The sequence below is a fragment of the Terrapene carolina genome, unplaced genomic scaffold (assembly GCF_002925995.2).
Source record: "Terrapene carolina triunguis isolate 2854851 unplaced genomic scaffold, T_m_triunguis-2.0 Scaffold211, whole genome shotgun sequence".
In the NCBI taxonomy this organism is placed as follows: domain Eukaryota; kingdom Metazoa; phylum Chordata; order Testudines; family Emydidae; genus Terrapene; species Terrapene triunguis.
This window is the reverse complement of record NW_020664562.1, coordinates 21376949-21403039: the sequence shown is the minus strand read 5'-3', so window position 1 is coordinate 21403039 and position 26091 is coordinate 21376949. Positions and strand designations below refer to the sequence as shown.

Here is a 26091-nt window from a genome sequence, read left to right as displayed (position 1 = left end):
ACTCACCCCAGAGTTGTGGCCCCGCTCCCGGCCCCGGGGGGTGGTTGATATGGATGCGGGGGGGGGGGCACAACTGTCAAAAGTTTGGGAACCGCTGCTCTAGGGAGAGATCCTGCACTGCTGCTTTTACAGAGAGCAGGGGAAGAGGGTCCCTCTCCCCCCTCAACTCGAGTGCCTTACTACAGTGGAGGGCGGCATCCAGCTCACAGAATAAGTTCGGTAACGTGTCTAAAAAACAAAGTGGTTTTAGCCATAATAAAACAGCGTCTCCCTTCTTACCAATCTACAACTGTGCAGAAAGTCCTGATAACATGGTCCTCATTCCAATTAGTAAGGGAAAAACTTACACATATTAGCATAACTCACATCAGGTCATTTTCAAGGACCTAAGTGGTGACTCAAACAAACTGCACAAAGATGTCTTCATACAAATCTCTAATCCATTAGCACCCCTTTCATATTAGTCATTGTCCATGTTAAGACCCTGTAAAATATAGAGGGTTTGGAAACACATTTGTGACCAAATTAATGGAATCTTTGCAAGTATATTCCTCCCCCAGCTAAGAACTATTAAATCTGCTGATGGGATGCAACACCTGGCCCTCATACAGGACTTAGCATATCGGGATACCATTTTTTCAAGAAACAGGTTAAATGTCCCTTCACACCCCTGTTTCCAAAAAGCAGGCACCACTATTTCTGTGGAAATAAACCAATCCCTGCTCCAGTTACCAAAATAACCTCCATGACTTTTTTGACCTCTGGCGGAGTGGAAAAGGCCTCAGAACTTTATCCCCACGTGGTTGCTTGAGGAGCTGCTGCTTGGCCTCCTTGTAGTCAGTTCATACAGTCTCTATAAAGCATTTCCACTCTTCTATGAGCTTTCTTCTTTGTATGTGTTTCTCTAGCCAGAAACATATGTGTGTGTGTATATATACAGATGACAGATGTGTTTATATTGCTTTATGCATGGAACATTGTATAGGACTACATTTTGCCAGATGAACTTGAAAGACTAAAGTATACTTACACATACTTCATTCTCCCACAAAATAAATTTTTAAATTTTGCCTGATATGAAGTGCCATTTTCCACAAAAAAACCATTCTTTATTAAATGTGCATTGTATTGCTGAAATAAAGATTATTTTCCTAAACAGACAAAACAAAATATACAGAAATCAAATTCACCATGCAAGAGAGGTATTTCCTCCCACTTCTGTTGCCATCGTTAATACTCATTTTAGTCTTTATACATGTGGCAGCAAACTGGGCCAAAACAGCTCAATACTCCACGGTGACAGTTTTGTCTACAATGTAAAGCTGCGAAGGATATTTTTATGTACATTTTGAAGCGTGTATCTTTTGACTATACAAACACTGCATCTGTCTCATGACGTTTGTCACCTTCTTATTTATCTTAATTTAAACAAGAGGTGTGTTTTGGATAGTAGGAGCAGCTTTGACAAATCAAGAGGAAAAATTATGCTGGTTTAATGTCCAGGGTTTTGGAAGACTGTAGAGTGTTAATTGTAATGAAGCCAACTTAATATAACTGTTTTCTTTATATTCCAAAGATTCGCTAGGGACTTTGCTGCTTGCATACAGGAAACAGTCTGTTGTATTAGAACAAGACCATGTTTCTTACCCTTTAAATTACTACAGAAAGTTTCCTTATAGGAAATGTTACCATTCAGACAAACTCTCATATTTATTTGTAGACAAATCTTCCTGTTTGTGTCACAAGACAATTAGGTGAAACCAGAGACCAAGAAGATTCACTGCTATTCCCTTACATGTGTGAAGAGAAGCTGGTGAATAAATCCACATGATGGCAATAAATGTGTATGCAGAAATAACATTTTTTCTTAATGTAACTCTTTATTGCAGTCTGCTTTCAAGTCTTGGCTGTTTGACTTATACATTTGGTTTGCAACAACCAGTAAATCTCAAATCAAGAACCTGTGGAAAAAATAAATATATTCCTTTAACTATAAAGAGGAGCTACCTGCAGAAATGTGAATTCATTATAAATAAAGTTTGCCTTTTGTTGTCACACTATTCGACCAAGATATACAGACTTGGGATATTTTTCCTTCAGAGCAGGCCACTGAACAATGAAGTAATCCGAAAAGTAGTAAAGAATTTTTCCAGACAGGGATAAAGTTTCCACTCGGCAGATGCTCTCTACATACACAATGATAACTTTCTTTAGCGCCAGTATCTCAAGAAGAAGGGCAGATATACAGACAGGAACACATGTTCCTGGTCCGTTGCACAATATCTAAAAGAAACAAAATATTTTAGAACAAAAGTCAAATATCAGATTTTTTTATACTGTATAGAGACCTTAGATATTTCCATAAACGATTAGGTTTATAAAAATTAGACATTTATTAAAACTAAACAAAAAGCAAAGGCAAATTTACAGTAGGGTTTACATCAAAACAAACAGCTGCCAAAAAACATATTTTAAATGTCAAATATTGTGGTGAGGTGGGAGGTGTTGCTTCTTTCCTAGTAGGGACATTTTTGTGTAGGGATCAAAATTTAATAGCTTTCAGGAACACTACTAGCAAAGCATAGGGGTCAAATACTGGCCTCGGGCAGAGCTTTCATTGATGACAACAGGAGTTCGATGCATGGGCTTAGGGCACAATAAAGCCTAAACTGTTTAATCAGGATTTATTAAAACTGGCAATACAGTTATAAACCTCCTGAATTTTGGCCTTGAGTCAGCAAAACATTTAGTACATGCTTAACTGCTTTGCTGAATTGGGGCTTTTATCAAGGCTTTTTAGCTGATCTGCTGAATTATTGGGGGTTTTCTAGTAAGCACTTGGGAGTTTTTACCAAAACTTGTTACCATTATGCTCTTTTGTAGCTACATGCATATAATTAATAATAATACTTTGCACTCATCAGAGGATTTCAGTGCCTTACAAACATTAATTACGCTAGTGAAGTGAAAATTATTTCTATTTTACAGATTGGTAAAATGAGGCACAGAGAAGTTAAAGCCAACATTTTCAAACTAGGATGCCTTTAGGCATCTGACCCACATTTAGTTTCCTAAGTAAAAGTAGCCTGATTCCAGGGGTGGAAGGTCAGGGTTACTAAACTGAATGAGACTGTTATCAGCACATTTGGAACAGTTGCAGTTTGTTTGGTAAATAATGGAGACACTCTGTTTTATTATGGCTAAAACAGCTTTATTTCCCTGGGATGTAATATAAAATAGGAATAATTTTAGATAATAGGGTCACATAATTTCTGTTATAGACTCAGTCCTGCATTTCTCACACCTATGGGTGCTCAGTACATCTTAGAAACAGGCCGCTTTTATTTAAGTACTTAAACTTTGGCACCTAAATTGATATTTAGGTGCCAAACTTTAGGCACTCAGGTGTGAAAATTTTGGCCAAAAGTGACTTGGCTAAGATCAAACAGCTGTCCCATAGCCAGGGACACAGAACCTGGGAGTCTTGGCTCCCCATCCCCTGCTCCAGTCAGCAAAACTAATTAAAAAACACATGCAACTCCCATTAATTCAGCACTCTCAGGATCAGACCATGAAAGTTTGTGTGAAATATACTTATTTTAGGCATTTAAATTTTGTTTGCCCAGTTCTCCAACTCTTAAAGACTTTTTTGGGTAGAAAGTTACATATAGTAAGTTTGATAGACATCTGGTAGTCTTTGGATGACACAGTTTAGGACAACATTTTCTCGTGGGAATCAACAGCCACCAAGCTTATATGCAAAATAAATTAATGTCACTTTTTAGTGTGGTTCTTACAGAAATTAATTATTCACATTTGAGTTTCATTAAACTTTATTTACAGTGGGGAAAGACAGTTTAATGGGCAACACTTTTTATACTCTGTAAATCTTTGAAATAATAAGTCAGAAGTACTGAGTATTATGTAGTGCCCCAATTCACCATGAAATGTTTTTGTTACATGTCAGCAGTAACAAAATATCAATATATTTGTATAATAAAATTAAAGTGCAATTCTTTTCATACTAGCCCGTATCTGGTTAAGATGAGATTCAGTTGAGAACAATTCTGCATATCAGATTTTTAAAATCAAAATAATATGCTGTACTTTCGAAGCTGCTGCTGCGCTAGATATCGAGTACTTATGCCAGGGATTGAAAATCCACTCTCCAAACTGTTGAGAATGAATGTTGAAGTATAATTTCTACAGAATTTAAGCTTTCATTTTAAAAAAAATTCTACCCCCTAATGGTTACAAAGAAAATCTTCCAAATGTGAATTAAGTGTAAACTGATACTCTCTCCCTAAGTCTGCACACAGACACAGGGCTTGTCTACACTGGCACTTCACAGCGCTGCAACTTTCTCGCGCAGGGGTGTGAAAAAAACACCACCCTGAGTGCAGCAAGTTTCAGCACTGTAAAGCGCCAGTGTAAACAGTGCCCCAGCACTGGTAGCTACGTCTCTCATGGAAGTGGGTTTTTTTAGAGCACCAGGAGAGCTCTCTCACAGCGCTCTATCGTGACTACACAAGTCACATTAGTGTTGCCATGTAGACTAGCCCACAGCATCACAGCAGCAGCATAATCTGGTCATTTTCATCTCTGCTATTCAGAATCCTAAGGACAGCAGTGAAACAGTCCAAGATCACTTCGGCTTAATACTGCTTTACCTTTTTTAGGCATTTTCTATGGCTGTTGAAAGGCATCAAGCTGGACCTGTAGTCTCCCCTTCCCCCCCAACTAGCACAGAGCCACTGCAAATGAAAGCTGCTTTAGTGTAAGTGAATGCAACAATGTATTAGAATGAATGACATTTACTAGCTAAAACACAGAAAACAGCTCACAACCATACAAGGATTAAATGTCAGACAAAGGGCTAAAACAAAAACCAGCAAAAGCAGAGAACTTGCGAGTTATTATATTTAGTTTATTTTTCTAATTTATACCTTTAATTACATATTTCAGCACTTCTGATGTTCATAAAATTCAGTAATCAAAAGGAGGACAACAAAGTCCCTACAACCTTAGTAGAAATTTGAAAATTAATGCAAGATTGTTTTGCATAAGGCCTGTCAATAGCTACTGGTCTCTTATTTCTGTTAGAAAATTCCACAGAGTTTGCTCTTTGTGAGCCTGACAACATCAATGAAATTCATTGCTTTTCTGTATTCTGGGATAGATTCTGCTCCATGGCAGGGAAACACTCATCATAACTTAGAGGCAGTGTACAAAGGTGAATTGAAGACAACTGTGCACTCAACTCTGAGGCTGTCTGGTTGCTTGACTAGCTCCTGGCATAAAAACATAAAAGCTGCCATATTAGGTCAGACCATGGTCCATCTTGCACAGTACCCTGTCACCAGCACAGCTTCAGGGGAAGTGTACAGAACATGGCAATTATGGAGTGATCCACCCATCTTTCACTCCCTGCTTCTGGTAGTCAGATGTTTAGGGTTGCCCCAAGCTCAGGGTTGCGTCCCTGACCATCTTGGCTAATAGTCACTGAACATATCCAGTTCTTTTCTGAACCCAGTTATACTTTTGGCCATTACAACATCTCATGGCAATGAGTGCCCCAGATTAATTGTGCACTGTGTGAAAAAGTACTTCCTCTTGTTTATATTAAACCTGCTGCCTGGTAATTTCATCAAGTGACCCATTTTTTGTATTACATGAAAATGTAAGTAATACATTTTCCCACACCATTCATGATTTTATAGACCTCTATTGTATCCTACCCTTAGTCATCTCTTTTCTAAACTGAACAGCCCTAATCTTTTTAGTATCTCCTCAAATGGATGCCACTCCATACCCTTGATCACCTTTGTTGCCCTTCTTCAAACCTTTTCCAGTTCCACTATATTTTTTTGAGAGAGGGTAACCAGAACTAGACATAGTATTAAAGGTGTGGGCACACTATGGATTTATATAGTGGCATTATATTTTCTATCCCTTTCCTAACAGTTCCAAACATACAGGTAGCCTTTTTGACTACTGCTGTGCATTGAGCAGAAGTTTTCAGAAAACTATCCACTGTGACTCCAAGAGCTCCTTCTTGGGTGGTAACAAATAATTTAGAACCCATCACTGTGTGTATCTATCTATCTATCTGGGATTCTCCCCCCACCCCATACAGTGCATTTCTTTGCACTTAACACTGAATTTCATCTGCCATTTTGTTGCCCGCTCACCTAGTTTTGAGAGAGCCCTCTGTAAGTCCAAAGCAGAATGCAAGGAGTTAACTATCTTGAATAATTTCATTCATTTGCAGTGGTGTTTTTAGCATGTTGGTTCCAGGATATTAGAGAGACAAGGTGGTGAGGTAATACCTCCCCTCTTATCCCATAGCTTCTTAGTTTCCTTACGAGCCTTTGGTACTTTGTCAAAGGCTTTCTGAAAATCCAAGTACATTATATTGATTGGAACACTCTTCTCCACAGCCTGTTGACTCCCTCAGAGAATTCTAATAGATTGGTGAGGCATGACTTCCCTTTACAAAAGCCGTGTTGTCTCTTCCCCAACAAATCGTGTCTAAGTGTCTAATAATTCTGTTCTTTACTATTGTTTCGATCAATTTGCCCAGTACTGAGGTTAAGCTCACTGGACTGTAAGTGCCAGGATCTCCTCTGAAGCCCATTTTTAAAATTGGCATTATGCTAGCTACCTTTCAGTCATCTGGTAGAGACGCTAACTTCAGAGCTAAATTACATACTACAATTAGTAGTTCTGCAATTTCATATTTTAGTTCCTTCAGAACTCTTGGGTGAATACCATCTGGTACTGGTAACTTATTATTATTCAGTTTATTTATTTGTTCTAAAATCTCTTCTATTGACACATCAGTTTGTGACAGTACTTCAGATTTCTTGCCCAAAAAGAATAACTCTGATGTGGGTATCTCCCCCACATGTTCTGCAGTGGAGACTAATGCAAAGAATCCATTTTGCTTCTCCATAATGGCCTATATGACTTAGAGTAGGCTTCAGGCTTTTCCCATTTATGCTAACTGATAATGGACCCCAAGGGATGTTATAGCAACTGGGGATAAGCCAGGCCTAAGAAAACATTGACCATGCCTCCTTTTCCCAATTCATTGCTTGCACAATTAACCGGGACAGGAGTGGAGGTGACAGAAGAGTGCTATAGTGGCTCTGTGTCACCCAAAGATTCCAGACATCTTTGTGCCACCACAGTGATACAAAGCTAACTCAATGTACAGGTGCCTAAATATCTTTAAAAATCTAACTCTAAGAGCTGAACTGTCACTGAAAGTCAATAAGACTTGTATTCCTAAGTCACTTTTGAAAATGGGACATAGGCACTTATGAAAATTTTACCCTTTGTCTTCAAATTTGTCTGTAAAGTACCTAATATAGTTTTAATGTTATAGTGTGATTATTATAAAAAAGATACAGGCTAGGGTGAAAGGCTTAAATCTTAGTGACAAGTCAGATATTCACTTCTATAAATTCGGTATTTGATCACTGCTTATTAAATACCATAAAATAGGTAACTATCACAACACATTACAGCATGCCAGTGCAACAAAATAGCAAGAGATCAAGAGGAAATACTGCTCTTTAACCTTGAGAAACAGTATCCATGGATGGATAAAGTATCCTCATGGATGGATAAAGCAATGTCATGCTCTATCATTTTATTATAAATGAAAAAGGCCTGTCAATTGGTTCTTTGTTTTCATGCTAATTTTGACATGACATCACTCATCTGCAGTGAAACCTTATCACTGGAAAATAAAAAAAAAGATAATTTAACAAGAGTTTAAAGGTAACCTGTAAAGGGAAAAATAATGGGCCTGGGTCTTTTGCTTCATTATAATTAACAGTGGAGGCCTGAAAGGTTTTTTTTTTTAAATTCTGCTGTGTTTTAGTTTTTATATTAGAAATTTCTGTAGCGCCTATTTAGATTGGAAAACTGTAGAATTGCTGGGGGGAAAAAAGTATCTCTGAAGAGTCAAAAGATTGAAATCAGAGAATCTGTACAAAGAACTGACTTTGTTAGACTATTTAAAAACTCCTTGATTTTGTTGACACAGTTCAATAGCAAACTGGGGGGGAAAAGTAGTATTTGCTGAATCTTTAACACCACAGTCACTTCAGTTAAAGTGTGAAAGCTCACAAACTTCTGAGATCCTCCCATCATCCTCCAGCAACACTAGGTAAGTCCCAAATTGACATTCCTGATATTCTAAAGATAAAAAACAAGCGCAGAGGGAGGAAAGGAAGGGAATAAGAAACAAAGGGGGAAAAAAATCCTGGAGATCTTCTTTTTATACATAATAAAGAATCAAAAAAGGCAAAATCCCAGGTTTTTTTTTTTTAAAAGAGCCTTTGTGGCTGCATTTAAGAAATAGTAAGAAAAGTTTCAAGTACAAAAGGAACAAGAAGTCAGCAAGAAAAAAATAGGGTCTTTAAAAATTATTACTAAATTGTCATAGACTGACAGACAGGGACTGCTTTAAAAGTGTTTAGTTGTTTGTCTCAGTATTCTCAAAGGAGGATTGGTAAGAAATGCCCAAAAAAAACAGTTTCCAAGTAGAAAAAGAAGAGAAATACCAAAATAAACCAGGATACTCAATGAGATCAAGAAACTAGAATGGCTGAAAGTGACCAAACTTCTTAGCTCACAGCATTTTTCAGTGAAGGACTTTCACATTCACTTAATGAACTTACTACTTCAAACAGATCACCAGAGCCACAGTTTAGTGGCCTTTGGAGCCCACTGTAAGGTGCAACTGGCTAACTAGACTCTGGAATTAATTTTCAAAAGACAGATATCCACTAGAGAAGGCAGCCACTGTCCTAAAGCAGCTGCAGTCTACCATTTGTGTGCAGTATTATTGTGTTCAGTTTATTTTAACTGCATGTTTTTAACTAATGAGGCACCCATATGCTGTACTGTTGGGAGCTGTATAAAAATACTTAAATAAAAAGTTTTAGAATATGTAACAGCAAATTACAATATGTGGAACTTACAAAAAATAACATTAGGAAGTTCTTTTGACTTTCATAAAGCATGTAGTGGAAATAACAGTAAACAAACAAAATTCCATAATACATAAAGAAAATGAATATGGATCAGAAGACATTATGTCACAAATTAAACTGCATTCAGAACACTGTGTGCGGCTCCGGTCATATTATCATCAGAAGGATGATTCATAAATGGCAGAAAGATTGCAGAGGTTAATTAGAATGCTCCAGGAATTCAACAATCTCAATTATTAATTTGCTAATAAGTGTGGTCTGCTACAAGACACCAGTTGCTCGAATGCTGATTTTTAGTGGCAATCTTAAGTGCAGACAGGGACATGGCTCTTCTTTGTCATGTTCTCTAAGCAGGGCCGGCTCCAGGCACCAGCTTCTCAAGCAGGTGCTTGGGGAAGCTGCTCCGGAGTGGGGTGGCACGTCCAGGTATTCGGCGGCAATTCGGCGGACGGTCCCTCACTCCGCCTGGGAGCAAAGGACCTCCCGCCGCAGATCGCGATCGCGGCTTTTTTTTTGGTTTTTTTTGTTTTTGTTTTGGCTGCTTGGGGCGGCCAAAACCCTGGAGCCGGCCCTGTCTCTAAGTCATCCTTCAGCACGTCCCCAAGGCTCTGAATGGCATCTTAGCTGAGCCTGTATGTGAATGATCTCCTGCTTAGAAATCGCAGGAAATTCTAGATCAGTTTGTAGACCTAGTTTAGAGGATGAGGGCCTGTCTTCCCTCAAAGTAAACATTATCGTACTGGACTGCTCCCTAGCCTCCTATTCCAAAGAGAAAAAAGGATAATAAAACCTAAAAACTGTATATAAATATGCTTGCTTGACAACGACCCTACAATTGAACTTTAAAAACCACAATTCTCAATGTGGCTTTCATTAGTATGGACCAGAAACTTTGAAAAAGGTATTTTTGAGGTAGTTAAATGTGACTTTTGTTATATGCATATAAACATGCTCATAAGATAGCAATTGATATGCTACATATAAAAACTATGTGATGTGAGGAAAAGTAAAACACTATTTTCATGAGGTAGAGGATGAGTGAGATATATTTAAACCTAAAAAGAAGTTAAATCTAGAGGCTGACCATAGGACTGGGAGCCAGGAACTCAGCTCTAACCTTAACCCCAACATTGTCTCCCTCTGGAGACCTGAGTTATGTCATTGGTAATGTTGTTGTAAGAATTGGTCAACAATGGTAAAGTGACTCAAAGACTTTAAAGGTCAGAAAGGACCATCATGATCATCTAGTCTGACCACCTGCACAGCTCAGGCTACAGAACCTCACCCACCCACTCCTGTAATAGACCCCTAACCTCTGGTTGAGTTACTGATATCCTCAAATCATGGTTTAAAGTCTTCAAGTTAAAGAGAATTCACCATTTACACTAGTTTAAACCTGCAAGTGACCTGTGTCCCATGCTGCAGAGGAAGGCAAAAAAAACCCTTCAGTCTCTGCCAATCTGACCTGGGGGAAAATTCCTTCCCAACCCCATATATGGTGATCAGTTAGACCCTGAGCATGTGGGCAAGACCCAACAGGCAGATACTACAGAGAATTATTTCCCAGGTAATTCAAGAGCCCTCTCCATCTAGTGTCTCATCTCTGGCCATTGGGGATGTTTGCTACTGGCAGCCGCTGATGGACCACATGCCATTGTAGGCAGTCCCATCATACCATCCCTTCCATAAACTTATCAAGCTCAGTCTTGAAGCCAGTTAGGTTTTCTGCCCCCACTGCTCCCCAGTGCTTTGAAGATGAAAAGGTCTATATATGTGTAAAGTATTAAACAAAGAACAGAAGATTCCCCAATGTTTTAGTAAATTCTGGGAGAGAATTTAGTCTTAATTTTGTGTGCTTAAACTTTCCTTCCTTTTTTATACTGTGCAACTTAAACAGCTGACCTTTTTCCTTTTCCTACTTTGGTTTCTCTTGTACATGTTAAGTGTTTTTTATCTAAAAAAGGATAATAGTAGATGAGACATAATATAAAAACAGTACAGTACCAGACAAACTATGGGGGGAAAAAATGCTTTGGCACACAAAACAAGTTACTAGATTCCCCTTACTAGCAGCATCACACACAGTGCACTTGTTTAAAAAGTGAAAAATAGGAAAGGATTACCACAAAGATCTAATGAGAATCATGATATAAAGGAACAATAACTTATTGTCCATCATAGCAACTTGCTCAAGTGCTGTGAACTTAAGACATTTTGAACATGGAACAGAGAATGGAAAATCTTAGCTAAGTGAAATAAAGGTCTCCTTTCATACAGTTTCATTGTGTGAGCATTTATCTAGGTTTATTATGGTGAACTTAACTAGCTTAAGAACTGGGCATTTTACAATGCTTAATTATTTCTAAGGTATTGTACTTGGATATAAAAATATAGGTCAAGATTTTGAGAAGTGACTTGTGATTTTGGTTGATACAACACTTTAAAGCAGTGGTTCTTAACCTTTACTGCAGCCTGCACCCCTTTGGTTCTCAAAATATGTTCTCGCACCCCTTATAAAAAATCATTGAAGTAGGTCAGTTCTTTAAACCTAGATATATTTTTTGTTCGTATATTACGATAATCGTTAAAAAATGTATGTTAATAAATAGATAGGTTTGATGAAACAAAGTAGTTGTACTTACGTGCCTGTGCTTAATTTGTGTTTTTGATGATTTACCTTATAAAAAAAATCTGGCATGACTCGCACCCCCAGAAAGAGCATCTCGCACCCCCAGGGGGTGCATTCACCCCAGGTTAAGAACCACTGCTTTAAAGGGATGTAATTTTCAAAAAGTGATGAGCACTGAGCTCTAAAAATCAGGCCCCTCTAAGATGTCTCAAGTTTGACAACAAAAATCACTAGTCACTTTTGAAAATCTTAGCCACAGAATCTGTCTGAAAAGGATTAGATCTAATCTACGAAAAATGATTTTTTTTTTTTTTTTTAATCCAAGCTCCTGAGCTGGAAAGGTACTGAGTGCCTCCTGAGAGTTGTTCAGCATCCTCAACTCCTAATGACCTCAGGACAGGATGCTGAACTCTGCTCCCTAACACAAAGGGCAAGCTAAAGGGCTTTGCCATGAGCTCAAGTCAAGGTATGAAAGGAGACGTTATCCTCTCCACAACTAAGAGACAAGGCACGTAACACCAGTGCAGCTGAGTCTGTTGCTTCCCTTATACAGTTTTTTGGTCCATGGACCCACTAGTTATGCCATCGTAAGTCTACACACTGCAAAGCTTGCCTTTGTGGTACACAGGGAACTCAATACAGGACTCTCCTTGTCCTCCACCTACTGAAGAGTGGAACTGCATCAGTTCTGCTGCATTTGGGGCTTTCTGATGCCCAGGACACGTTTCACTTCAAGAAGGCAAGATCTTGCATTCCTCATGCTCCTAAAAACTTCCACTGAAGTCAACAGGAGTTTTAGGTGTACAAGGATTTGTAGGATCAGTCATTCCAATATATAAATGATTTAGAAGTATTCCAAACTCCTCCTTTTTCCCCAAGAAAAAGTACAGCAGAAAAATATTTGCCTACATTGATAAAACCTAGAGTCTCTATAGCTTCCAGTGTTACAAATACTTAGTTCTTGACTTGATCTGATAAACTTAGGAACACTAAGCAAAGTAATATTTGGGTGCTGATTTTTATATCAGAAATTTTACACAAATGCTGTCAACTCAATTCTAGTATTCATTTTCCCCACTCCTAAGTTTTATAAACTAAGGAACATGATATTCTGCCAAGAATGTAGGGAGCTGCGGTCCACTAACCACACTTTCACCCAAGGAAAGTTAAATATAAGCAATTGTTTTACGTACTACACATCTAGAATCTTTTTATTGGCAAAAAAGGCATTTTAGTCTCTATTTTTGCCCTTTTAACTATTCTATAATCTTTACAAGCACTCTGACTTTTATTCTCAGGTATTTTGAAGTGATCACAGATCTATGCCGTTTAAAAATTTACAATGTTCTTGAATTTTCTTAATAAATAAAAGTGTGGAGGATTTCAGTGCAAAGGGCATATGGACCTTGGCAAAGATGTAGTCTTTCTTTAAACTATTATTCATTTTATCAAGACAGACTTTTTTTTTTTTTAAATGTCAAAAGCATTACATGAGTACTAAACTATCAATAGATTAGCAATTTTAACATAAGTTCTGATAATTCTGAGTCTGCTGCAAATGTCACAGTCATTTTAAGTTCCTCTTACAAACAAAGGATCAATTGAATTATATAACAGTTAGTAACTTCACAGTGTTCTTCTCATATGATTTTCCATGTCGGCTCCTTTGGTAGCATATTAAGCTGCTCAGTTAGGTTTTCCAGTCAATTTCACTCATAATGATAACTCGATAAAATTGATACTCATTAAATGAAACCACTACTGTAGCAAGGCAATTTCCTAATGAACTCGTTACTCTGATCTCCTACAGGCTGTCCATTTAATTTGGATAAAAGGCACTTTACCTTTTCTTTGTGTTTCTTTTTTAATTAATGTGTGGAGAGAATAGCAGGGGGCTCCACAATGACTTCTCCTTGATCTTCTGTTTTATTTAAACTGTGTGTGAGGTTTGCTGTGATACAAACTTATCTGCACCAATTAAGCCAATGAGACCAGGATCAGGCCCATAAACAGATCATTTACAGCAGTGGTTCTCAACCAGGGATACATGTACCCCTGGGGATATGCAGAGGTCTTCCAGGGGGTATATCGACTCATCTAGATATTTGCCTAATTTTATAACAGGCTACATGAAAAGCACTAGAGAGGTCATTTCAAGCTAAAATTTCATATAAACAATGTCTTGTTTATACTGCTCTATATACTATAACTGAAATGTACGTACAATATTTATATTCCAATTGATTTATTTGATAATTATATGATAAAAATGAGAAAGTAAGCAATTTCTCAATAATAGTGTGCTGTGACACTTTTGTATTTTTGTCTGATATTGTAAGCAAGTAGTTTTTAAGTGGTGAAACTTGGGGGTACAAAAGACAAATCAGACTCCTGAAAGGGGTACAGTAGTCTGGAGAGGTTGAGAACCACTGATTTACAGAAACTATCTTGTTGCAATGTACTGCATATGTAGTTAATCTTGATGCTATTCAGAATTACTATACTAGATAACTGAAGATTATATTAGAGATGGGTCAGAACCAAAACCCTGAATCCAAGCACACTAACTTTGCGGAAGTTAGGTTCCAATTCAAATTTTTGTGGTGGGTGCATCTTTACTAAATATAGTCATAAATGCAAGAATGACAAAATTTTGAATGCTTATGATTTATTAAAATGCACTGGGTGATAGTAACAGAAATATGTTGGCTTTAAATAGCATGAATTTACATATTTGAGGACAAATGAAAAAAATTACTACAATAGGTTACATCTAATCTACATTTTGGTAAGTGGCATATCTGCTTAAATGAGATCATTGCCAGGGAACAGGCTAAGTAATTAATTTCAGTGACTTTAAAATTGAATAAATTGACATGTAGTTGAAAAGTCCATGTAAATGGGCACCTGAAGTTAGATTGGCCAGTAAGTGCCCCGAGGCTCTGTGCCAAAGAGAGAAATACAGAAACAGGGCAGTTTTAAAATTTAGTCAGAACCCTATTGACATGTACTGCTCAAGTGAAGTACTGAATCCCTGTTTGGTCTGAACCTGCCCTGCCTAGATGGGCCACACCCACTCTCAAGGCTAAAGAACAGGGATTGCAGGTAGCTTGTGCTACTGCATTCCTACTCCTTGCAGAGATAACCATCAACAAGCACCTGCAATCTGGACTGTGTCAGCTTCTACCAGCATGATGGAGGGAGTGCAATGAGCTTCAATGAAGTTTGCTAAGTTACTTGCAAACCTAAAATATCAGAGAGGTAGCTGTGTTAGTCTGTATCCACAAAAACAACGAGGAGTTTGGTAGCACCATAAAGACTAACAGATTTATTTGGGCATAAGCTTTCGTGGGTAAAAAACCCCATTTCTTCAGATGCATGGAGTGAAAATTACAGATGCAGGCATAAATATACTGACACATGAAGAGAAGGGAGTTACCTTACAAATGACCTTGTTACCAAGTTACCTTGCAAACCTAAAGGGATACATTGGTATCCTAGATTTCTAATGTGCAACCCTATGTTTGTTTCCTGCTGCATCCCTATTCCAATATGGATGACAAGAGATTTAAACTTACTTTAATATATTCTTAGGTGCTTAGTACACTAAGTAATTCATTAAAGTGAATATGCATGATATACTGCTAAGAAACTTCCTTAACTGGGACAATCATTTACTTGACACCTGAAAGTGCCAATTACAAAGATTCTACTTTACTTTAAAATATATAAAATTACATACAGTATATCAATTAAATTTGGCAAATTTCATAAAATATTCTTTGCCATACATCACTCAATAACTAATTAGGCCACATTTTGGGCTAAAGTCAATAATTATTATCTTCCACAGCCACAGGACTACAGATATTTTACAGGGCTCCAGCCACGGAGTCCAACTGTAGATTTTCCAGGATTAAATTTAAACACTTCCCTTCTTTTTAGTGGCTACTAAGAAATCTACAGGGTGTCCTTTCCAACATGCAGCTCCTGACTGTGAAGCCACACTGTCATATTTGACAACTGCGCTACTTACTACAATGCCAAAGGTTCTCTATTAAGCATGGTCAGGGTATTACTCAGATATCCTACTACAGAGAAATATCTTCCCTGACATCAGTTCAAAATTCTGTTGCTTCTGTAGATGATATCATAGACATCTTTAATAGCAGAGAGTGAAAGCCCTGCACAGCTTCATCTGTTTAAGAATTTAGTCTATTGTTAAGTAGAAACACAGAATTTTGGATTGGTAAGAAGGAGCGTGGATTTTGTTCTAGCATACCATTATAGCCTGATCCTGTGGTCCTTTCTTAATGGGAGTTTTACTCGAGTAAGGACCGTAAGCCTAAGTGTACACACATTGTATATTCATTAATGGTTTGATATCCCAAACAGCTACTCCCTTTTAGAACAGATTAGCATTTCACCATTAACAAGGTTTGTTTTACATACCAAATCTGGCTTTAGTCTGAAAGTCAAAGGAAAGGAGTAAAGTATGGAGTACAGTGTTGTCAGTACTGAAGAGCTCCAAGACTGGCGCACCTCCCGACATCTGGGAATACGATTAAGGGTAAACTGGAAGAGAGTAGGATAAACTGAATTAAAATACATTCCTTCTGCAGAATATGTGACAGCATATATATCTCCGTTACTATAAAAATATTTGTTTGTTGTTCATTTTGTATGTTTCCTTATTACACGCACTTGTTACTTCTAAAATCTGGAGTGTAAACCCTTTGGTCAAGAACCTTGTTGTGTAACGTGAATAGCACACTTTGGGGTGCTGTAAAAACAATACGTCTAGTATACCAGAATACCAGAACTACAATACCAGAACTCTGCTACCCTGTCCCATCCCAAGTTACTTTAAAACACTTCTAGCTCAATAAAAATACACATAAGGAGCAACATCACCTGCAGTATGTTAACTTAGTGCCCCACCTAGTGGACAACACAAAGCATTGTTAAGACATTTTTATGTTTATACTCATCAGATACAATTTTCTGACTTTTGCAAGTGTAAACTGGGAGTGGAATTATAGTAGTGTAAAAACTGAGGTAAGCAAGAAGAGAATCTAATGTATCAGTGGCCAGCATACTCAGTTTAATCACAATTTTAAAAAAAATGTATTAAATAAATGATATTCCTATCCTTTAAATGAATGGATCAGCAACAAAACTGACAGAAAAAGTGTTTGAATAAAGAAATTAATAATTGAGAAAAGTAATATTGTCAATTTCTTTAGAAACTAATAAATTAAAGGGAGGGGGAGAGAGACCATTCAATAATCAAGAAAGATAACAAACTGCAGAATTTGAAATTTATTTATTTTTCTCTTCCCCCCTCCCTCGTCAAAACAGATAGCACATGAATAACAGTACTTAGATTCCACACATCCTTGGTAGCAGGCTTTGGGACCTGATGGAAACAATTCTAGAACACACAGATAGGTCAAAAGTCAGTCTCTATGCACACTGAAAAGTTGATCTCCAGTGAAACTCCAAACAAACGTGCCATGTGTGACAGCGGTTTTAATGAGGTGGACAACTATTTCCTAAGAACTGGCCAGAAGCTGCTCACTCATTTCATGAAGGCCACCAAACAGTCATCAAATGGTAACAAGTCTCAGTCACTATCAATTTGGCAGAATTCCAACTGATGACCTGGAAGTAAAACGCTCCTAATCTCATCACCGAAACCATAAAGTCTCCACTCATTCTAAATACACCAGTCTTAGCTAAAATCATGTTTCCCTGATGAGTGGTGGTTTGAAGTTAGGAGAGACCAAGTTTTAAGACAGTTACTTGTTTAAAAAAAAGTAAACTAAAGATAAAGAAAAGTTGTACAGAGGGTTGAAAAGAATGGTTAAAAAGCAGCAGAAGTGACAGAACATAGCATTATTCCAATAGACCTTCTAATGTGGCTACACATTTTAAATACAAACTTGCATTATTGTCACAAACTTTTTTCTTTAAATACTGTTATTTTGAGTCATCTGTGTTATGACATTTTGTGAAAACATTCTGTTTAACAGCTATAGACTGTATTAAATCTTGACATGGAATTGTATAGAAGGGAGGCTTGTGCCAAAAGCACTGAACTGCACAGTGTCATATAAATAAATGAAAGTTACCATAGTGTATGAGGGAACTTGACACAATGGGTGTATGGAATGCTTTTCAGAAATGACATTCCTTAAGAAAAACTGTAGAAAGCTTATCTACACATAAGCAACAGAGGGTCCTGTGGCACCTTTAAGACTAACAGAAGTATTGGGAGCATAAGCTTTCGTGGGTAAGAACCTCACTTCTTCAGATGCAAGTAATGGAAATCTCCAGAGGCAGGTATAAATCAGTATGGAGATAACGAGATTAGTTCAATCAGGGAGGGTGAGGTGCTCTGCTAGCAGTTGAGGTGTGAACACCAAGGGAGGAGAAACTGCTTCTGTAGTTGGATAGCCATTCCCAGTCTTTGTTAAATCCTGATCTGATGGTGTCAAATTTGCAAATGAACTGGAGCTCAGCAGTTTCTCTTTGGAGTCTGGTCCTGAAGTTTTTTTGCTGTCAGATGGCTACCTTTACATCTGCTATTGTGTGGCCAGGGAGGTTAAAGTGTTCTCCTACAGGTTTTTGTATATTGCCATTCCTGATATCTGACTTGTGTCCATTTATCCTCTTGCGTAGTGACTGTCCAGTTTGGCCAATGTACATAGCAGAGGGGCATTGCTGGCACATGATGGCATATATAACATTGGTGGACGTGCAGGTGAATGAGCCGGTGATGTTGTAGCTGATCTGGTTAGGTCCTGTGATGGTGTTGCTGGTGTAGATATGTGGGCAGAGTTGGCATCGAGGTTTGTTGCATGGGTTGGTTCCTGAGTTAGAGTTGTTATGGTGCGGTGTGTGGTTGCTGGTGAGAATATGCTTAAGGTTGGCGGGGTTGTCTGTGGGCGAGGACTGATCCTATCTACACATAGTTAACTAAGAAAGTATTAAACTTATGATTTCCACCAGCCCCCGGCCTATATATTTTTTTAGAAATGTAATTCTTGCAGTAACATGTTCCATCTCTACTATGATACAAAGGCTAACAGTAAGCACTTAAATCTGATACATCTTTTAATGGAAGTCAACATATCATGCTCATATACCAGATATGGACCAATTGGTCTTTTTCATCTCCGATATGATTTTATAAGGTTGTGCTTATTTATAATTGCTTTTTCTGCGCATAGAGACCTTCTCATTGTTAGTCAGACATCAAACTGTCGAAACTGGCAGTTCAACAACAGATGAGACTGGAGAACTGTAAGTTTAAACATCAATGCTGTAGCCCTTTATTATCTAGTGACTTTTTGATTATTTTGCCGAAGCATGCAAGGAGAGGTAGTGAAAGCTTGCCATTGCCATGGCCCATTACAGTGTGTTCAACTGAACAAGCTGTAATCCTTCCAAAGAAATGAGATACTGGGGAAGGGATTTGGGTGAAGTTTGCTTTTGTGCAAAATAACTTGTTTACTTAATGACTAAGGAGATTTTCTGTAAGAACCTGTTGATTACTGCTGTTTTATTTCTGTTCAAGCCATGTAAACTGATAGGGTGACTGTCATGGGGACCTGACCTATAAAAAGAGTCAGGGACTAGCCTACTTGAGACACACTCCTGTAAGGAAGAACTAGCCAACTCAAATCCCACCTGAAAATAATTAAATGCCCTGGCTGGTTGTCAGCTAATTAGCTAGTGAGCCTGATAAAGGGTTACCAGGGCTCAGCTAAGGTGGATTCTATAGACAGGAAGTTCCTGATGAGAGGAGTGTCCAGGAAAGCTCACTGGATGAGGGGTCTGGGAAGGTGTGCTCTGAGGAATAGGGAATTCCTAAGTGATGGAAGGAAGCCAAGCCTGTCAGAAACTATATGCTGTCCCAGAGAAGAGTTGCCGTTGACAGATCTGTGCAGAAGGACTCTTGCCAGGTAGTGACAAGAGGCCTAAACTCCAGGAAAGGGACCAGAGCTGAAAGAACCCTGCTGGAAAGCAATGGTAGACCTAGGTAGGAACAAAAACTGAAATAATATAAATGTAATCAGTTCTGTTCCCTTAACTTTCCAGAAATGACAGATGTTACATGAAGTATCAATATACAGAAAGCCATCAATTTTATATCATGCTTATTGAACAATTGTAGCAAATTAATACACCTTAAGAATTTTAACTGAAAACTTTTTTTTCAAATTGATCCAATATTAAACGAGTAACATTACTGGTTTCAGTAATTCTTTAAAAGGTATTTAAACTACATTAGAACCTCCGTTACAAATTTCTCAGGAATGGAAGTTCTTCATAACTCTGAAATGTTTGTAATGCTGAACAAAACATTTAACACAGTATCATACTGTATTTTTTTTTTTGTCTCTGCTGCCTGACTGCGTATTTCCCGTTCCAAATGAGGTGTGTGGTTGACCAGTCAGTTTGTAACTCTGGTGTTCATAACTCTGAGGTTCTACTGTACTATATCATGTACAAATGATCAAGCTTTCTTATGAGTATGTATTTAACTTACCTGGGAATTGGAGAAAGTTTCAGCTCTTTTTTGTTCAAAAGTACGTATTTTATCTTCACTCATTTTATCTGAATCTGCAAAAATGTAATGTCGAGGACAGTATGACTGGGACAAACTGCTGAGTAACCTCAGGATTTCTGTTGTGTGTCCTCCTGGGGGGGGAAAAACCATCGAAGCTAGTTAGTATATGAAATATTTAGCAACTCCCAATTGAAAACATGCTGCTGGGGGTCACTTCTTCCTTCGAGAGACATTGCTAATATTAGCCTCATTCACCCTCCTCTGAGAGCTGGGAATTTAATTAGGGGCTGTTTGTGATGGTTAAGGTAATATGGAGACCATTCAACTCTCATTGAAGTTAATTGAAAGACTCACTGATTTTAAATGAGAGTTGGACCAGGCCCATACAGAGGACCTACTATAGAGACTTTGTTTTCCAATGTCATGTATATGCCACAAATACAGCTGAGACAACTGTTCTGGTTATAGCACAGTTGAATCTTGACCTGTTTACTGCACACTTGCAATTTGCAGAGAGGATGGGGTTTGACACCTGTCTTAACTATATCCTATGGTCAGACTTAAAGCCTTGGACACGTTATCACTATATGCAAGCCATTCCTGGTCATGATCCCCTTACCAGCCAGCACCAACACTTTTGGGTCTATGCTGGCGATCTGGAAGCAACATGGGATACTGTGATTACAAATGTCCTTGTATCACTCCAACTCTGCCCTGCCACCTGCTTTTCACTAGCTTCTACCAGTGTAACTAATCTAGCGCCTGATCTTCACTAGGCCGTAGAGTTATTTTAACAGTATGGTTAAAACAAAGTTTGGTCTTGTATGTCAAGGTAAGACAACTATAACAGTTGGAGGACTGCCATATCATCCCTGAAATAGTCAATTTGCCTGTTAATAGAACCTCATGCGACTCTATATATGTAACCTTATTTATACATTGATAACATGACAACTTTGTGTACCAAAATTTTGGTGGGCCAGTCTTAAAATGTAGGTACCTCTCATTTTTATTCCTTTCTTCCTCCTGCATTTCCCCCCCCCCCCCCTTTTTAGGAGGAGCGGCACACAGTTACACTATACTCATGTGCAAAGACACGCAACACAGGTAGCCAGTTGAATAGTGAAACTGAATATGATCCCACTCCTGTAAGCTGCAAGTGCAACGCTCTCATTAAAGCTAATGGGAATTCCCTGTCCTTGGGGTATGCAGGATCGGATTCTAGGATTGTATTATTTTATGCCCTGATCTTGCAGTTATGCTTCATTTGAGTACATGTGTTTGCAGGATTGGGGCCCTAGTTACTTTCACTCTGCCATGGAGTTGCAGAGGTAGACCAAACTAAAGTAAGTAAAACCAGTTGTACTCTGTCAGCTGGTGTCCATTTTCACTGGTGGCAAATATCATCTGGAAGACTAACACCCAAAATATGCCATGGCAGGAGACTGACAGAAAAAAAACATGGTACCTCTACCCCGATAGAATGCGACCCGATATAACACGAATTCGGATATAACGCGGTAAAGCAGCGGGGAGCCCTGGGCCCTTTAAAGTGCCACCCGAGCCCCGCTGCTTTACTGCATTATATCTGAATCCTTGTGGAGCCCCGGGCCCTTTAAATCCCCGTCTGAGCCCCGCTGCCGGAGCTCCAGCAGTGATTTAAAGGGCCCGGAGCTCCCCGCTGTGGCTGGAGCACCAGGCCCTTTAAATCACCACCGGGGAAGCCGGTCCAGTCCGGCACGGCGTGCTGGCTCTTGCCGGTACGCCGTACTGGACCGAACCCGATATAACGTCTCACCTATAAGGTGGTGAGATTTTTTTGGCTCCCGAGGACAGCGTTATATCTGGGTAGAGGTGTATCTAGACTGCCATATTTCAGCACCTAGGCAAAATTGTCAATTTTACATACATTTTTGCACAATATTTTTTGGAAGTGTTCTGAAGAAGATCTTCTTAGATCAGTAGTGGGATTAAAAGTTTAAAATCTTTATTTAAATCTATAATAGTGGCACTATAGGAAGAGGCTCCCAGGTTCAAACTCAATCGTATCTTTGTTAGTGTGGTTTATTTTATTTTATTTTTTTAAATTACCTTAATCCTTCACTGGGTTTGATGTGAGTGATTTTTCACACAGCAAATATAATGTATTGGTTTTTTTTTAAGGATGCAAAAATGAAGTTTAAGTAAAAAGCCCAACTATGCACTGCAGGGGGCTTGTAAAACAAGCTAAAATGGAGCAAAAGATGCTACCACATGCTTAATTCTTCTCTAGATTTGTGTGTATTGTATCATATACTCTTCTGTTGTCATTCCAGAAGAGGCCCACTCCCTCTTAACCTCACGTTTCCTTGTAGAAGGTGTCTTTCACACTTAGTTTTCTGTGCCTTAAGAATAAGTGATACAGCTAGTGTTTGTTTCCTTGAAAGCATAGCAAGATCTTAAAACATATTTAATGTAATTTCCCTCAACATCCTATACTTCACATGCTGCCCATACAGCTGTGTGGTGTTGCCAACCTGTATGACAGCCACAGAGCTCCATCCCAGCCAGGGATAAGTGTTAATGTTATTAATAAATAAGTATATAATGGTAGCACACAAAGGACCCCGTGAGTATTGGAGCTTGATTTTTGCAATCCTAGCAATGGAAAGGTTACACTCTTAACATAATAAAATACTACTCTTGTCACCCAGTTGTGGATGAAGTGGTCTTGCATATTACAGCAGAAACATAAAACACCGCACTAATAGCATTACTCTCCGCAGTGTGGGGTGTAACGCCCTCCCTCCCCCAGCCCAGGTGCGTTTGGCTCTTTGGCCCACCTGGCTGCCGAAGCAGGACCCATGACTCCCTGGGCATCACCCTGCGTTCTCTGTTAATGCCCCCGCGGGTTTCCTCATATTGTCCCTCGGACCTCACTCGCCTACCTCCACTTTCCACCGCCCTCCCTTAGCTGCCTCTTGCTTCTCTGTGGCCCTCCCGCCGAGGCGGGCGCCCTGCCGCAGGAGCCCCGCCCCGCCGGCCAGCTCTCCATTTCGGGACAGAGCTGTGGTGGGGACACTACAGCTCCAAGCCGCACCGCCGTGCAAGGCTCGAGCACGCTTCCCAGCATGCCCCAGACTACCCGCCGCCGAGCCGCCACCTACAGGACTACACTTCCCACCATGCGCCGCTCCCGGGGGCAGCGGAGGCCGTGCTGGAAGCTGTAGTTCACGGCGGCGACAGCCCGTGGGAGTTTGCCGGTGCGCTGTGCTGCCCTCTGCCGGCCGGCCGGGATCGGGCCCGTCTCTACTCACCGGAGCCGGCCACCACCAGCAGGCTGAGGGGAACTGTCCGCGGGCTGCTGTTCCGCCTCGCTAGGAGAAGCCGCGCAGCGAGGAGCAGCAACAGCAGGGCAGCGGCGCCCAGCACGGCCGGGAGGGCGTCCATAAAAGCCCGACAGGGGCGGACATGGAATTCCACAGAACAAGGAAGACACGACGCGAAAACTACGGGGGCCGTACCAGCTCAAACTTACTCGCTTCTGTATATGCGGTTCGTTATGTGGCGAGCGAGCATCTCAGTTCTCCCCGCCCCCGCGGAAAGTCAACACAGGTCCTTCCGCGCGCGCCCCAGGGAGGGAGTGCCGCCGCTGCTCTCCCGCACCTGACCACTGCAACCTGACCACTCCCCTCCGGCTCCAGCGCGCCTTGGGAAGCGGGCGCCGGGCTCCCGTGCAGAGAGCTCGTAGGAAGCTGAAGCTAGAGCCCAGGGTTCGGTGTGAGGCGCCGGGGGCTCTGCAGAGCCGCTGTTGTTGAGGGCTGGTGAAAAGCTCTGTGAACCTGCCCCTGGTTGACGAGATCAAAAACCTTGCTCACTTCTCTATAGCTTTGTTGTCTACGTAGCACTAGCAGGAGTACAGGGTAGTAGAAGCTTATTTTTTGTCCCTAACGTAAGGCACGGGGAACAGATGCTTTCAGCAAGAAGTGCCATATTCACATGTTAACCCTTTAAAATAAAATGATTAGCACCAAAAGCAATTTAAGTGCTAATTTTATATGTAGATAATGCACAAGAGGAAAACACTGTCTTTCTATGAAAATAAATGTCTTCATGTTGCAGGTCACTGGGAGAGAGGGTAGGTAGGATTTGTTTTATTTAAATTATTTTTTCCAACACTGTTTCCTTCCTTGTTTTTTTCCTCATCATTTGGCCTATTGAGCAGCCCTACTTAAAGTTGAAAGAGTCTTGAAATCTGTAAATAGCTGTGAGCATGACAATCAGACTTGTTCATCAGATTCCCTCTTTTCTTCCTCTTACTTATTTTGGATACTTCCTCTTTTTAGATAACACTTACTATTGGAGACTGGTGTTACTCATTCAAAAATGTGAGTTAAATAATGGAAGGGTATTGTGTCAAGACAGGTTATTAAAAATAAGGGTAAAATTAAAAGAGAAGCATGCAGGGAGGGATCTGCTTTGAGAAACCTGCTCTTGATACTGAAGAGATACATTGAGGATCTGCCAGATCTCTGGCCTTGAAGGGGGAGAAAAGCTAGCGAATTGTAAGAAGTCTGGAAAGTTAACTGGTGATCTTTCTGAATAAACTCAGAAGCTCAAGTGCTCCAGTCCTTGCTCATTGGGACTTTTGCCGGAGGAAGGAGTATGGCATTTCAACCAGTACATACAGCAGACTGCTTGGCACCAGGGAAGGCTCAGAGTTTGAGTAAAACTGCTTAAAGTACGACCTTTGAGGTTTGAAAGGACAATCCTGTAGTCTAATTGCAGAAAATCTCTACTGGAATAGAATCTGGTCATTTCTTTTTATTCTAAATAAACAATAAAACTGCAGGTCTTCATCTGACTGGAGGAGGTACATCAAGACTTATTCTCGCAGCCCTTTCTGATAGAGCCTCTTTTCCTGCTCTAAATAAATGGTAACCTAGCTGCATTTGTGTTTCCTTATGACAATTTCGCAGTAGCCTAGGGTGCTCCATATCCCAGCAAATATCAGATGGGGATTTCATACAGATAGCTGTAGGAGATGGCGCCATTGGAGCCAGGATACAAGTCTCCTTGTAGCTGTTAGACCCCACTGTATTCCCCTTGACAAACTCTCTATCTTGTCTTTGGTTGTAGCCCTCACCGTTATTACCAGATCCTTGTACGATACTTGGTCTCAGTATTGGTCAATATTAGCAGTGCTTGCAAGTAACATAGTGTGTGGCTAGAGCTAGTAACTCTTCCAAAATCCCAAAGTAGCCACTTTAGCTGAAAACTCGTGGAGTACCTATAAATCTGGACGCTTTACCAAGGAAGGTGTTGGATACTGTTGGGCTCTTTTATTGGGACCAAAAAACTGTTACTAGTAGTCCAGGTGAATGTGAAATCTGCTCGCCCTGACAATGTCTGAAAGGAAGGTGTGAGTTTATCCTGAAGAGTCTCTATTGATTAGTTAGTTTATACCATGCTTTGGAATTAAGAGATCTATAAGTGCCAGTTTTATGTATAGTTTATATTATGATTATAAGGGCTGTCACTTCAAATGGCTACCTCAGAGTACTATTAAAGTCTCTGCCATGGCTGCAGGAAATTAGCTTTGAACTTCTCATTTAGGAGAAAGAAACCATTCCCATCTTAAAGTCAGTCAGCATTGTCTTTAAGGAAAGTGATACTTAATGTATTCAGTTCACTTTAGAGCAAGTGGATGGAAAAAATGCTCTTGTAATCTAAGATGGCATTTGTATAAGATGGCAAGTTTGTATGGCCCACTCCTAAGGCAGTGTTGTCCAAAGATAAGAGGGGAAAAAGCAGGAGAAGAAAACCTAGTGTTGTCTTTTTGAAATGTGACTACTCCTTGAGAGAGCTTCCTAGTACACTCAATATCTATCTGGAAA

The 26091-nt window shown here is 39.7% G+C and overlaps 1 protein-coding gene across 2 annotated transcripts in view; it reads right to left on the bottom strand.

The window, feature by feature from the left end:
- Positions 1-23771, bottom strand: part of LOC112119101 (UDP-N-acetylglucosamine transferase subunit ALG14 homolog) — a 31920-nt gene extending 8149 nt beyond the window's left edge. Inside the window, exons 1-4 of one of the 2 annotated variants that reach the window (XM_026656072.2) lie at positions 23512-23756; positions 20195-20346; positions 16090-16212; positions 1869-2283 (exon numbers count right to left, since the gene is read on the bottom strand). In XM_026656072.2, the coding sequence (XP_026511857.1) occupies positions 2053-2283; positions 16090-16212; positions 20195-20346; positions 23512-23644 (639 nt within the window). In that variant the 5' untranslated portion in view covers positions 23645-23756 and the 3' untranslated portion in view covers positions 1869-2052. Of the gene's footprint in view, positions 1-1868; positions 2284-16089; positions 16213-20194; positions 20347-23511 lie in introns of those variants that run through there. The other variant, XM_026656073.2, reaches the window with a different exon arrangement.
- Positions 23772-26091: the final 2320 nt, after the last annotated feature.